This window comes from Aethalodelphis obliquidens, unplaced genomic scaffold (assembly GCF_003676395.1).
Source record: "Aethalodelphis obliquidens isolate GAN/ISIS:26980383/991018 unplaced genomic scaffold, ASM367639v1 scaffold3, whole genome shotgun sequence".
Lineage (NCBI taxonomy): Eukaryota > Metazoa > Chordata > Mammalia > Artiodactyla > Delphinidae > Aethalodelphis > Aethalodelphis obliquidens.
Genome location: NW_020837947.1, coordinates 2,454,830 through 2,470,182, shown reverse-complemented (window position 1 = coordinate 2,470,182; position 15,353 = coordinate 2,454,830). Strand labels below are relative to the sequence as shown.

The window sequence follows — 15,353 nt, the reverse complement described above, 5'->3', positions numbered from 1 at the left end:
GTTGGTCTGTATACGGAAGGTGCCCTCCCGAGCGAGGGATTTGGAATCTGCCTTCGCTAGCCCCTTGGGACAGCGCGGTCACTCCAGGGTCAGCAGCCCCATAATACAGACAGGGTTAACACAGGCGGGGAGACACACTTCCAGCCCTCTAGCGGCTCTGCTGAACCCTCCCCACCGTGGGATAAAGGGAAGAGCTCAGGAGTGGGTGTCCGAAGCTTCAGGTCTGGCCCAGGCTCTGCCACTCACTCACCCTGTGATCTTGGGCAAAAGGCATTTCAGCTTCTCAGGCCCCCAGTCTCTTCATCTAGAAAATGAAGTGTATGGGCTGTGAGATTTCTAAGACCTCTTCCAGCTTCCAAATGTTATGAGCCCCTCCTCGTAACCTGCAACATAGAGAATCTGCACTCCTGTACTTGTCAAGGAACCCAAACTAAATCCTAACAAAATTTATGGATTTCCTCCCCAAAGCTACGGAGAACTGTCTGGGGGTGTGACATCAGACGGCTTCAAATGTCCCTGGATGATGCAGCTCTCCAGAGAGCTGTTTACCTGAACCACATACAGCTGACTTTGGATAGAAGCGCTTTTCTGCTCTGTACTTTGGTCTGACCGCCTCCGCTTACAATTCACAGCATTACAAAAGGCATTACTGAGAAACGTGCTGCACTTCACAGAGGCTACCCTTAGGCATACCGTTCACTGCATTTACGCGGTGCCCTCTTTAGGAGGACCCGCGGGAGATGCTCCTCTCTGGGCTCAGGGACAGAAAGAGATGTGTCCACCCGAACAGCTGGGCCTGGGCTTTTGTCTGCGGTGTGAGCTCACACTGTGTCCACCGCTGGGAAGCCAGCAAGCTCAGAGCTGGCCTCCAGCCTGCTGTGCCTTGCTTCCTTTGCCTCAATATCTGCATTTACTCACTTTTTAATCTCTTATGGAATATATCTGCTAACTTTATCGATGTCTTTGGGAATAAGAAGGGGTTTCAGTAAGGAAATACTCCCAGAGATGTGAGGTTCACTTACATCAGAGCAAAGGGCCACATGGGGAATGAGGGTAAGGACGTCGCAGACTAAGGGCTGGGTGGGTGAGGGGCTGGGATCCAGAGGGTGCGGCTTTTACAAGCAGATCTGTTCGTGCTTCTGAGAGTGGGCACGTGCCCGGTTCCTTAACGCCTCAGTTTTCTTCACCCCCAAACTGGAAGGAAACGACTTTCATTTCCCTTTATAAAATCATTAGAAATATTATTTCAGGAGTGATTTTAAAGTGAAACATAAGTTTAGTTCAATATTATATTTTCATGCATACAGATCTACACATAAAGAATATTTATGAACCACAAGTTTGCAATATATGCATATGCACACCTAGAGATAGTTACTAAAACAAGAGAATCAGAACATTTCTTCCCCAACTTAAAAAAAGTTATATGCACGTTGTTGGAAAGTCACAGATTTTCTTCAAAAAAGTGTTATGACTCACAAATCCTATACCCCTGCGTATGTCTGTGATTTTTAAAACCCTGTATTTCACACCTATCGTTTTTAAAGACAGTTATATGAGATACAATTCAAAGTAATTTCTCTAACAAATCCAGAGAACAGACTGCAGGAATTATTCTGCATGACCTGGTTTGGACTGTAATCTGAGGCATACTTATTACATATGACTATTATGTGTTTGAGTTATTTCACTTAAAAACGGGCTAACTCGGCAGGGTGGGGCAGAAGGAATGGGGAGTTATAATTTCATGGGCACAGAGTTTCAGTTCGAGAAGACGAAAACGTTCTGGAGACGGACAGTGGTAACGGCTGCACAACAATGTGAATGTACTTAATGCCACTGAAAGTGGCTAAAATGGTAAATTTTATGTTATGTATATTTTACTACAATAAAAAGGTTCTAAAAAAGGCAAAAAAAAATGTTTTTAAGGGCAAACTTCTAAATCTGATTCTCTTCACCTTTTAGTAACTTTACCTTTTAGTAACAGCTTCAATAAACATCAACTTTGTCACATTTTCTCCCCTTCGCTTCTAAAATTGCAGGAAAATGACTGAGTGGCCCCGGTTCCCCTCGACTGTGAAAGCACACGAGAGCATAAGATTAAATCCATTCGGGCTGTAACACAACCTCAAAAAGAGGGCGACCGCCTTCACCCCAGCTGCCGACCTGCTCTTTGCCTCCATCTGTGACCTGTGACCCTTTCACATTTAAGGACACACAGAATTTCACTCTGTCCCAGAAAACAACTTTCGAACTTGCCCTTCACCTGCCAAGATCTGTCACATTATCAGTTTCCCAGCAGAAAATAAAAACCGTCAAAACTTCCCCGGACCCCAGTTCCAGTGCGAGGGCTCGCCCTACCTTTCTGAGAAACAGTTTCTGCAGCTTCTTGCGCGGCAGCCCGATCATCCTCCGTCCCCTCCGTCCGCAGGCCCAGGGGCTGCTGGGCTGGTCTGAGCCATCGCGCGTCCCGCATCCCGCATCGCCGCCTCCTCCCATCCTGCATCCCGGCCGCCGCCCAGGACCACGCCCCCCGCCCTCCCCCCCCCCGTCCCCGCCCCTCCCCTCCCCCAGCAGAGGACGTCCGCGGGGCTGGCAGGGCTCTGGCGGCGGGACGCACGTGCTCTGGCCGCAGCCCAGACGGCCTGCGCGCCCACCGGGGGGAAGGAGCGGAGAACCAGCCCCCAGGCTGCCCGCGTCCGTCTCCTCGCAGAGTTAACGCGCAGCGCTCGCAGCCTCAACAGGTGTCCCCGGCCTCCGGCCGAATCGCCGAAGCCGGAGTCCACGTGGACCGAGTCAAGTGGTCAAAACTGGGAAATTTTCAGAGACGCCACGAGGGGCGGGCTGTGAGCCCCTCGCCGCAGCACACCTGCCACCTGCCGGCGCGCGAAAGGCACCCCCAGGCACTGAGAGAAGGAGACAGATAGAGGAGGGGGCAAAATGAAAAACGGTGGCTTATTTTTTCAGGTGGCGCCGGGTCAACTAATGCGCACTGACGTGCAAGGTTTGCGTTATCCGGTGTTATTAGTCCTTTAAGTAATCCTTCCACATGGACGCCTAGACAAACACACTCACACATGCACACACACACCTGCACACGCACGCACACAACACTCACACGTGCACACGTGCACACACGTGCACAGGTGCACGCACTCCCATGCACATGCACTTTTTCTCTCCATCTACTGCAGGCCAACTTGGAGTATGTCCCATGTGGGTAACAAAAACGTCTGCTTTGCCTTCCCTGTGAAAACTGAATCCCTATGTTTCCTCCAGAACGATCAGCCCTGTATGGCTGTGCGTCAAGCTGTGTCTCGGTACAGCCAGAAGCACGCAAGGTGTAGCATCAAAGCAACCTCTGAGAGGAGAGCAGCAGCTCAGAGGTGGACCATTGCTGGTTAAGAGTTTCCTTTTCTAAGCTTCTTTTTAATACATAAACAGGCTCCTCCTGTGAAGACCTAAACATGAACTATGAAAAAACTACCAACTAACAATCAGCTTTTTAGGTGACGGATAATACAAGTCATGGTTAAGGGTGTGGGTGTAAAAATATATTGGTATAAAATGACAGGGCCTGAAAAGAAGGAATTGAAGATAAAGAGGATATTCAAGACTGAAATGGACAGAAATGGCCCAGATTTGGGCAGTGCACAGCCCTGCTCATCTCGTCCTTTAATATGTTAAACACATCTTTCCAATCAAATGAAAATGGCTGAAGTACAGTTGTTGTTTCTCAAGTGGTTGCTATTCCAGGAAATTTGTTCTTCCAAAACAACTTATCATTCATTCCATTGCTTCTGGAGCACATATTCTATACGTTCTTTTTCCTGAATAGGAGAATTGATTAACACGCATTTATCCAAGTAAACGTTGTATCTGTCTGTCTGAACAACCCCGACCTAAAATTATCAGACTCTTTGTAACACTATCCTAACTGCAGTTCAATTCGAACTTCCACAGGAATTAAAAGGTAATTATCTCGGGCTTAGTCCTTTGGAAAATGCATTAGCAAAAAGATGGGGTCTTGGGTCTCTGGCTAAGCCACGGTCATGTCAGATCTAGTGGCTTTGCAATAGAAACCCTTCACTGCCGATGGAATTTAACGGCAGGTATGTGTAAGTATGTGAACTGAATGTTGCCATGGTGATTATAGCAAGAAATTGCCTTTTATTTTATGCCATAGAAAATTGTCATGACAATCTTGGCTTACTCATCTTCCAAATACATTTTTAAAAGAAATTATTTTGAAAAACAGCTACCACTGTTTTCTGGTCCCTGCTTGAAAGGAACCGCTATCAGACTGGGCATCTGCCCTCCAGCAGCCGAATCAAAAATGCTGGCACGATCCAGCCCAGGAAATAAACCGCCATCCCCACCCTAAACAGCGCCCATCTTGTGTTTCCATGGCACCATCATGTCAACTTTGAAGCATCAGGCCGTGGCTTCCTTCACAAAACCTAGAATTCCACTTCTCTGGGCCCCCAAGGGATCAGACAGACATCTCAGAGCTGTAGTGTCCAAAGCCACCCCATGTGTTCACCACGTCTTTCCTCTTCCCAGGCCCAGGATGCAGGCGGGTTGGTTAGGATGGGACCACGTGGCTGAGTCCTCACAGCTGGGATCAGGAGTGCAAGTGACGTTAAAAGGGCATGGGCTTCCCTGGTGGCACAGTGGTTGGGAATCTGCCTGCTAATGCAGGGGACACGGGTTCGAGCCCTGGTCCGGGAAGATCCCACATGCCGAGGAGCAACTGGGCCCGTGAGCCATGGCCGCTGAGCCTGCGCGTCTGGAGCCTGTGCTCCGCAACGGGAGAGGCCACAGCAGTGAGAGGCCCGCGTACCGCGATGAAGAGTGGCCCCCGCTTGCCACAACTGGAGAAAGCCCTCACACAGAGATGAAGACCCAACACAGCCAAAAATAAATAAATAAATAAAAGCCAAGCATTTGAAGCCCTTTAAAAAATAAAATAAAAAATAAATGTACACGTGGTAGAGCTTGCAAGTATGAACACCACGATGAATCAATTCATTTCATTTAGAGGCACGGAAGGATTCATGCAGCTTTGCTCAACGCATGGATAACAAAAACGCAACCACTGTGATGTGGGTGGGCGGCCTGTGATTTACTATTCTTCTTTTTATTTTAAACAAGGAGTCTCATACTAAAAAAAAAAAAAAAAATTGGGGACCCGCTGACTTAGAGGTCCTGGAGCAAAGAGCAGGATCTAGGAGGAGCCCGATTTCTTGCCTCAGAGTTTCTGACTTCCAGGCTTAGCTGAACCCTGCTTGATGTCGTTTGGTTAGCATGGAAAAAGTGGAGGCTAAGAGTAATTTCAAATTGTTTTTGAGTCATCAAAGGGTTATATGAAGAGAATGTAAAAATGTTACTTACTTCCACAAAAGAAATCACAGGAGAAAACCGTCTTTGATTTTGGCAAATGTCTACAACTTAGCACCATCACTGGGCTAAGACCCTAAAGCCACAGAGCTCAGGTTCAAGTCTCAGCTCCACCCTCGGCTGTGCGACCCTGAGCAGTAACTGCCTCAGTGTTCCCACCTGTAAAATGGGGACAGTAACGATCACGGTGACTACTTCATACGGATATGAGCATTAAAGAGTTAATGTCTGTAAGGTGCTTAGAGCAGTGCCTGGGACATAAAAGTATTATACAAGGGTCTGTTAAACAAATTAAAGGAAAACAAAAAATAAATAAATAATAAAAACCAAAGAAATCAACAAAGCAAGAGATACAAATGTCCTTTTATTTTGAGAAAGAGCAAAATATCAAGTAGTCCTTTAAAGATTTTTCCTCAAATTCATGACCTCATGATTCGGTTTTTGTCCACACGTCCACCATCCAACACTGATTATATCACACATAATGCTTTTCAAGAACTCCTCTAAGATCATTTATTTTATGATTCTTACTGTTTAGCTAGAAAGAGTGGAAAGCACGCAGAGTTCTAAATGGAAGGGACATGTGTGGAGTCTGCGGACACCAGGGCTGCTGTCAGTGTCTTAATACCGAGCATGTGGTCACACCCGCACTTTGGGGATCACTGCTCAGGGGCTGGTGACCCCCAGTGGGGGAGGGATATAGATGGCCCTCCTGGCGCACGGGAGCTGAGAGCACATTGGGGTTTAGGTACGCTTCAGGGATGGGTGGAAGAAAGGGACCCAAAGGAGAGGGCCCACAAGGAAGAACCACAAGGCAAGGGGAAGCCAGGGGCCTGACCCACCACCGCTAAAGGGAGCGGGTGTTCCCGAGAGGGAGTGTGGTCCACGCTACCGCCGCTGCTGGAAGATAGAGCTGGAAACGTACCAGGAGGTCATGCAGGGGATCTAGCAACACGGAGCACGTTTCCCTTCTCATAAGAGCGGCTGTGGTGAGGTCGAAGCCACCGGAGTAGGTCACAGGCAGACAGAGAGGGCTGCGGGTGGGAAGGGGCGAAGCCGACACGCGGGGACATCCCGACGGGAAGGCTGGTCAGCCCACCGCCAGCAGGTGTGCAGGACCGGGGGCGGCGGGATGCTGGCCTTTTACCACCCGCTCGAGTCAGGGCCATGAGCCTCCCCACGCACCGGAGCTGGAGGGTCAATACTCTCAAAAGTGCAGTGGAAACCTTGATGACGAATGAGCAACTTCTAATAACGCGAGCGGAACGTTTGTGAGAAGAATCTGGAGACCACAAGCAACAAATATATCTACATGTTTGTGAACGTATCATTTGTATACTATACATTTATATATTTATAGAGAGAGTATATCTGTGTGTGTTTATGTATATGTATAAATATATACATGGAAGAAAAACTAAGCACTTAGAAGATCTGACAGTTTATCTCCTGTTCAGCTCCATCCTTTCACAGCCACCCAGCCAGGTGACCTGGCCTCTAACCGAAGTCATATTTACCAAGTAGCCGAGTGGGGCGAGGGTAGGACTGCGCCCCAGGTCCGTGAGCTTCCGGTCTGGTCCTCTCCTCATCCTACAACGTGACCACACTACTGGCCAAAGCCAGTGCTGTAACGAACGGTATGAAGAACGGTCGCTGTGTGCTGTGGAAGGGAAGCATCCCCGAGTAAAATCATATGAGAAGCACCACAGGACTAGGGCGACGTTATGCCTCCGAGAAAGGAGTATGGAGAGCTCTTTCTGTTGAACCAGTCGCGGGTGTTGACGTCGTTAAGGCCTGGGGCATCTCTAGCCCAATAAGCTGTGTTTCCCAGGCTATGCTCCACAGAGAACCAAGGGCTGGGGAAAGCTCCCGGGCGTCGCCGGGGCCACTGCTGGCTGCTGTTCCGCAGGTGCGTCAGGTACGGCTGGCCGGCCAAGCAGCTCCCCACTCTGACATTTTTTTTTTTTAATAAATTTATTTATTTATTTTTGGCTGCATTGGGTCTTTGTTTCTGTGCGCAGGCTTTCTCTAGTTGTGGTGCGCGGGGCTACTCTTCACTGCAGTGCACGGGCTTCTCATGGTGGTGGCTTCTCTTGTCGCGGAACACAGCCTCTAGGCACATGGGCTTCAGTAGTTGTGGCTCACGGGCTTCAATAGTTGTGGCTCAAGGGCTCTAGAGCACAGGCGCAGTAGTTGTGGCGCATGGGCTTCGTTGCTCCGCAGCATGTGGGATCTTCCCGGACCAGGGCTCGAACCCATGTCCCCTGAACTGGCAGGCGGATTCTCAACCACTGCGCCACCAGGGAAGCCCCTCCACTCTGACATTTTTAATCCCCCCTGGAGTCACTGCATCTGTAGCTGATCGACAGGCCAGGTGCACACTAGTATAGAGCCTCATACAAGGCCAACTTGTAATAAAACAATAGTAGCTTTGTTTAACTTTTACGAGATTATAAAAGATAGCTATGATTTCCCATGGCTCTTTTTTCCCCCATGAGACCATGATTTAGAAAATGCTACCCTAAACTGCAGTACCAGGTGTAAGATGGCGAGCTGGCATTTAGAAGAGAGAACTGAAAAGCTTCCTGCTTGTTTGAAAGACACAAGACTAAGCATCACCTTTTGGTTGTACTGACCTCCAGTCCCTCGTCTGTACGAGCAGTAACAACAGTAAGGAAACAGTGACCCCGTGAAGCTGCCTGACCGATGGTAGGTACACAGCTCTGATGAGTGGAGGGAGTGAGTAGGAAGTGAGGTGCTGGCCTTCACGACGGCGCAGTCCTAATGCCGTTAGAAATAAACAGAGCACTTCCTCCTTCTCTGATTCGCCACAGGGCAATGTCATTACAGTCCTGATTATGACTGAGACATTTACAAGGTGAACTGCAAATGTCAAGCAGAAATCTCAAACCCTTTGGGTTGCTTGGGTGTATAATTATGGTGACAACTCTTATGCTGCAGAGCAAATCGCAATGACTTGTCAATTAATGAACTGACTACTTTTTTTCATGCCATTTGTCACTAAATGCCACTAAACTTCCCCTTCAGTTGGTGAAATTATGTAAGCTATTAGTGTTAGCCATCTGTTATTAAATCCCAGACATCTGTAATATAATCATCACCCAATGATTACAGTTATTTTAATATTTTTAGGATGACTTGAGTCTTGGCTAATTATTTCTTAAGATATGATTATTGCATTAGTAGTTTAGATTTCTTTGGAAATTATAGAAAAGCATGAGGAAGAAAAAAGGATCACCTGGGATCCTAGAACATAATGAACAGGCTTAGGAATTCTGGGATTTTTTGGCCTGTAAATCTTGTCAGTTTTGGTTGGGGGATGGGAAGTAAGTTGTAGCTGAATACGTTAAAATTTGGGGTGAGTTTTGCCCTAAAATTAATGTTTAGTTTTTTCCCCAGATATCCCCAAAGGAAATTTAAAAGTATGACCTCGATCAAAGGATATTCCTAGCTCCACATGTGCCTCTGAATACTTAGCTAGTTTCCACTGAAGGGCTACATGCAGACTGGGAGAGATCGTCCTACAACTACAGAAATATAGGAATGAGACTGTATTTGTCTCTTTCGTGACTGTTCAAGGAGGGAATGAAAAAAAGCGCAGAGGTTGCATTGTGCTTCTTTTTAGTTGTAGGCATCTCCTCTGCTACCACCACTGCTCTGGAACCGTCCCTTGGTGCCCCACCTGCCCCGTGGAGATGTCTGCACCCATCCTTGTGACACTGCAGTCCTGATGTGCCTTCGTTTACCTGCCCCAGGTCTGCGATGGGGCGGGGGGGGGGCAATGTAACCCCTGCCCTGCACAGACGTCCACACACCCACTGTGGCCTGAACACGGGAAGAGCCTTAACCCGGAGCTGAGTTAGTGGAGGTGGAGGCAGCTCAGCTCCATGGTAGAACTTCTGTCCCTGAAAACAGACTGAAAACCCAGATTCCTACCTTTGATTCCCTCTGCTTCACACATCTGTTAATGTCACCCATCACCGTCACCTCATCAACACTACCAACACGCAGAGTGCACCTGTGAGCATCAATTCATACGCTTCAGGATTCAAGGCAGAGGCAAGAAAAGATCTGATGAAAAAGACGCAGTAAAACAGAAAAATCACCCTTATTCCAGGGCTCCACATCCTCAGAGGATCAAGTTGGTCCCGGATGAGCAGCTTAAGGCATGGCCATTACAAGGCAAAACAGAAAAGAGAAGGCAGCTCATGCTCCCCTTTCAAACTGCGAAACTGAAAGCTCCTTTGTGACGCAGCTGGGGACTGTCTGTCATACAGGAGTGTCTCAGCCGGGCCTCCACTCGCCAGGAATTCCGGAAAAGAGGCGAGGCCGGGTTAATATTCCACCTATATTTATTGAGTGGCCACCATGTTCCACGCACACCAGCAGAGTTTTAACTAAGTTTCTTTTCAAAGGGTTAAGTTTGAGTCACCATCTTATTTAGTTGCATACTGAGGTATCTGGCAAAAGAATGGATTGTTTTAGAAATTATTAGGAATTAAAACAACATCAGGGCTTCTCTGGTGGCACAGTGGTTAAGAATCCGCCTGCCAATGAAGGGGACATGGGTTTGATCCCTGGTCGGGGAAGATCCCACGTGCCGCAGAGCAACTAAGCCCGTGCACCACAACTACTGAAGAGGCCCGCGTGCCTAGAGCCTGCGCTCCGCAACAAGAGAAGCCACCGCAATGAGAAGCCCGTGCACCGCAACGAAGAGTAGCCCCCGCTCGCCGCAACTAGAGAAAGCCCGTGCGCAGCAACGAAGACCCAACGCAGTCAAAAATAAAAAACAAATAAATAAATAAATTTATATTTAAAAAAAAACACCAAACAGGCACAACACAAACACACACACACCCTGATGTCAGGCAGGCGGTGGACAGGTGCGTGTGGGGCACAGGGCCTGACCTCACAACCGGGCACAGCCTTGGCCTTGCTTTTCATCTTCGTGCAAAACTGTATGTCTGTCCTCGTCTCCCCTGGTAAAGCTGCAGTCTGGCCTCAAGTCCTGCACAGTAATGACCAGGACTGGCCTCATTCCCCTGCTCCAAACAGCAGGAAACTGAGGGAACAATTGCTTTTTCTTTCTTATAAAGTTCTGCCCAATCAATAGCTCACTGAACAATCCACTCTCTAAAAAGGGCATGTGTGTTCATTCCACAGCAGTAAAAAAAAAAAAAAGAGGAAAAAGAGGGAAAAGACCAAAACCACCCTTACAGGGGCAGAAGCTGCTCTAAAGAAGCCACCCTTCTGTCCTGTGCAGGGTGAGTGCTTGGGCAAAGAAATGTCCTCCCCTTGGAATTTTAACCTCCTCTGTCTCCTTTTTAAATTTCTTCTTATAAAACCAAATAAAGAGTGAAACCATAATAGAGTAAGAGGAAATTCAATTCGCTGTTAAACAGGAGGCGGGTGGGGGGGGCGGTTATCACGTGAAAGATGCAAATGACTAATCGCTGTGTCAGCCAATCAGCATCTTCCACGACATTCCTGGTAAAATATCATTGTATTTCCTATCAAAGTTGTAAGGAGCACGTGCTCACACCCCAGCAGCTAAATCTGTGTTAGGATTTTAAACAGGAGCCCCTCTAATACTCTCAGTTGGTGTAACGATCTGTTCAACACAGAGTTTTGCAAAGTCTTATTAAAAATACATAAGGAAAGAGAGGGGGAGAGAGAGAGGGAAAGGAAAACTGCTGTGATCCATGGCTGTCCTAGGACCTTTTCCACGCTTTCAGGTGCTCCCAGGCCTGATTCGTGGGTTTCATCCTCAACATAAGAAGGGACTCCTACTCATCATATTCAAGGTGGATCTGAAAACACGGCCAAGCATTTTCACCCACTGGAGGGCTAAGAGTCCTCGACGGGAGCAGGCCACCCCCAGCAGCTGCTCCCGGGCTCCCAGAAGCCTCGACTAGGATGTGACCCAGGCCTGATGGAAACAACCACCCTCCCTGAAAAGCTTTGCAGTCCCGACCGTGGCTCTTACAGGTCACACCTTGTAGGCCTGGCCATCGATTGCAGAGGAAATGATGCCCAAGGGCCCCGCATCTCTATCCCACCCCAGTACCCAGTCCATCACCCACCAGGCTCCTTTTATTTGCCTACGTTCATTTCTACGACCGAGAAAAGAGCAACGTGCTCCTCCTGAGACGGCACTCCTGTTCGCTGTGGCTGGTCTATGCGGGGATCATACGATGGGACTTGATTTTTCCAACAGACACACAGTCCCTCCCACATCTGTGTGCTCCCACATAAAGCCAAATGAAATTTTATTAAGAATCAGCAGCCAGAGCTTAATTATGCTTTCCTTGAACAGGTTATAAACTAGACCTAGAAAAGGTTATGAGAAAAGTACAAAAGGTCAATGTCGTGCCACAACTCACTTTGCTTCCTGAGTTTACTAAAATTAGGACGCAGTTCAAAATAGTCCTGACATCTATCTAGTCACTTAGCTAAAATAATTAGAACCACCTGGATTTTATATAGCCATGTAAAAAACATTAATTTTTAATTCTACGGACACAATTTTTATGTCTAATAAGGAAATCTAACTCATACAGGCTGACAGCAGCGAGGACCTTTTTTTCAACCAAGTTGGGCTGTTGATAAAAATACAGTCAGACCCAGAGAGGAAAAGCCCAAGTGTGCAAAAAGTAAAACCCTGGCATTCGGTGATAAGCATTGTTTGCACGCATACCGGCAACCAAATGCAAGCTCGGCCACTCACAGCCCCAGCTTCCTTTGCTCCAGGAATACAGGTCCTGGAACTACTGAGGCTCCGCACAGCCCCTGGGGACCCCCGACCCACGGTGAGTTGCTGAGAAGCCGTCCCTTCTTGGAGCAGCTCCCGACCTGCACGGGTTCCAGGGGGCCCACCACCTTGACAAGGCTGGTGAAACAGGACTATTAGAAAGATGCCAATATGCCGAAAACCAGGAGTCTTTCTGTCTGGGAGGAACAGAACGTAGTCTGACGCAATCACGTAGATTAAATAAGCCTGACCTGAACCCTGGCTTCTGTGACCTGTTTGGTAGCTACAGGGAACGGGCCCATCGCACCTGCCGTGCCTGTGGGGAATCTGCAGCCCCGACAATCACAGGTGCCTCGGCTTTGCTAGTACACGTAGCACTACTATGGCTGGGATCGTGGGAGCTGGAGAAACAAAACACCCAGAAAACCGCCTCATAAAATTCCTTATTTATAATGTGAGTATTCGAACCAGACAGCTGCTTGAAATACTACGAGAAATCTACCTCCATCTAAAACAATTCGTTTTAGGCCTAATTCCTACAAAAGCTTCTGATGGACCCTCAACACGCATGCAGTAGGATCCTGAAGCTGGCCGGCCGCCAGCCCACCAATCCCCAGGCAGACGGCATGCGACACCCGGCATCGCAGCCCTGCCTTGCTTCGATATCTCACTTGCTGCTTTTAACGCCAGCGTATTGTGAAGGCACGTAATAGAGTTTTAAAAGAATGGCTGCACATAAAATCACATATATGATACCCCCAATGGCCCACAGACTCAGAATAAAACTCTCAGTCTTCCTGGGAAAGCAGGATGACTTTCCCAGTTTGACGCACAAGGCAGACCCCTGCCGTACAAAGACGTTATTACACAACTCGCGTTTCTGTGTTTCACGCAGAACATCAAAGAATTTAAATTGTACTGTGTAGGGCTGTGCTCTTCTGAAAGCGCACCACAGCTGGCTCTGCTGGACTTCGGGCAGCGTAAAATAACCAAAGAAAATTGAAAAAGACTTCACGTTTAACATTAAAAAAATGTAACTGACATTTGCACGCAGGAAGATAAGCCAACGTGAGCGCTACTTACCTCAGCTGACGAGGCTGCCTGTGTCTCGAGCGAGGTTGGGTCACACTTGCCCTGTGGGAGCAGAAAGTGAAGAAAATTCCTTTAAGTCACAGGGCCTCGTTGACGGTAGCTCCTTAGTGAGGACAGTTACACGGACACTCACCAAGCCTGGCCGTTTTCTGCTTCTAAACATAAACCTCCACATGATTTTCAATAATTTGAGGAGTTTCACTAGCTTTCAGGAAGCCCTTCAGTAAACACTGAAAGAAGGGAACTGGCAACCTTTTGTGCAACTTTTACGATTCAGCCAGAGGAAGTGATGTTCCCATCACCAACCTCAAAACGCAACCAGAAAAAAAAAAAAGTCACTTGTTAATCTCCAAACGCACAGCATTTGACTAAGGAGCTGTGCTTATCACCAGGGGCTGGGCTAACGTCTTAAGGTGACTTCAAGGCCCTCCATCCTACAGAAGGTGTTCATTCCAGCTACAGGGGAGAAGAATTCGAATCTGTAAACAGGCTAAGGGACGCCTAATTAAAATTCCAAACATGTTCGGTCATCGGGGTTCAGCCTAGAGACACACACGTCGAGGACACTCTTCCTCTTCCCAAGCCTGTCTTTGGCTGGACTCAAAGTTTGAAATAACCTGAAGATTTTACTTAGGAATGTGACTTTAGGGTCTGGACAACAGAAATCACGCCTCTGCCCACTTCTGCACACACAACCTGTGGATGTGCAATTTTCATTTTCTGCGTTATTCCTCATTTCTCCTCTGTTCTCTGTTCCTGGGCTCAAACCCACTAAAACACAAGATGGAGAAAGGGGCCACATTTAAGTTAATCTCTTTCACCCCTGACTAATAATGGTGGCTTAAGGGTCAGAAGACAGAGGGGCCGAATCCCCCCCATGACTTCGGGACACGCTCCTGCCTAACAGGCGAGAATGGGGGCCCTGGGGGGACTCCACCGAGAGAGAAATCTGCACAGCGGTCACTACCATCCCAAGTTCACCCTGCAAGGGTGACACCGCCTCTGTGTCCCAACACCACTGACAGAGGACAGTTACCTGCAAGGGCTTTCATTTCTTCACATTCCTGGTTCTCCACATTGGATGCACGTTAGAAATAAACTCCCAGATCCAATAACCCAGCGCGTCTGGGGACAGAATCCTGGCCCATCGGTCCCTGTAACACCTCCAGGGGCAGCTCAGTGCAGACAAGGCTGCGAGCCCGGCCCCTGCTCTTCTGTCCTGGCTTTATGTCCCCCAGCTGGACGGTGACCGTTAAACGGCAGGAACACGTTTCCTTCTACGTGATTTGCTGCTTGTTTTTGCAGCTCCTATACCAGCTTGCACCGCACGGGGCACATAGGGCCAAGGTCTATGGTCTTTCCACCCACAGTGCTTCTCCCTCCTCAGCAAAAGCTACCTTTCCTTCTGTGGGAAGGAAACCCCACGTGGTCCAGTGAAAGCGACCCCACCACAATCACCCACCCCTGACGGGGGTGTGAGTCAGGCCCCGTCATGCTTGGGTGCAGTGCTGGCTCAGAGACAGGCATGAAACCCACAGCCGGGGAGGCCCGCCCAGGCTGGAGCCACTGGTGGCCACTATGCAGATGCTCTGAGCCTGGAGTCTGTTACCTAGGAAATGGGCCTGGAATCAAAGATGGAGAGAACGTCAGCGTCCTACTGACAGTTTCAAAACCTCTGGATTCAAACCTGCCAGAAGCCACCTCTTCCATGACAGGAGCTGATAAACACAGTTTTGCTTAAGCCAGTTTGATTCGGTTTCTGCAACTTGGAAAAGGCTGGAGCCCTGACGCCACGTAAGCGATGTGTTTACAAATGACTGCCTCACAGCAAGAAATGCGGGTCCCCAGAGCACCACACCACCATGCATCCACCCATTACCTTACCCCACGACCAAGCCCCAAGGACCGCCTTCTCATGCGGGGTGCACCCTGACCCCGGCCATCCCAGAACCCAGGGACTATGCACACGGGCACTCACGGTTTGGGGTTCTCCCTGAAAAAGACAAGCTGCTAAATTCTGCATATTCCCTCCTTTAGGATCACTAATCCTCGTTCTCATTTTTCTAGGTCCCCACTTTGCAGATAAGGT

The 15,353-nt window shown here is 48.5% G+C and overlaps 1 protein-coding gene across 2 annotated transcripts in view; it reads right to left on the bottom strand.

Moving 5' to 3' along the window:
* The window catches only part of RPS6KA2 (ribosomal protein S6 kinase A2), a 298,360-nt gene extending 284,874 nt beyond the window's left edge, over positions 1-13,486 (bottom strand). For both annotated transcript variants that reach the window (XM_027081432.1, XM_027081441.1), the window contains exons 1-2: positions 13,398-13,486; positions 13,256-13,306 (exon numbers count right to left, since the gene is read on the bottom strand). In XM_027081432.1, the coding sequence (XP_026937233.1) occupies positions 13,256-13,306; positions 13,398-13,439 (93 nt within the window). In that variant the 5' untranslated portion in view covers positions 13,440-13,486. The remainder of the gene's footprint in view (positions 1-13,255; positions 13,307-13,397) is intronic.
* Positions 13,487-15,353: the final 1,867 nt, after the last annotated feature.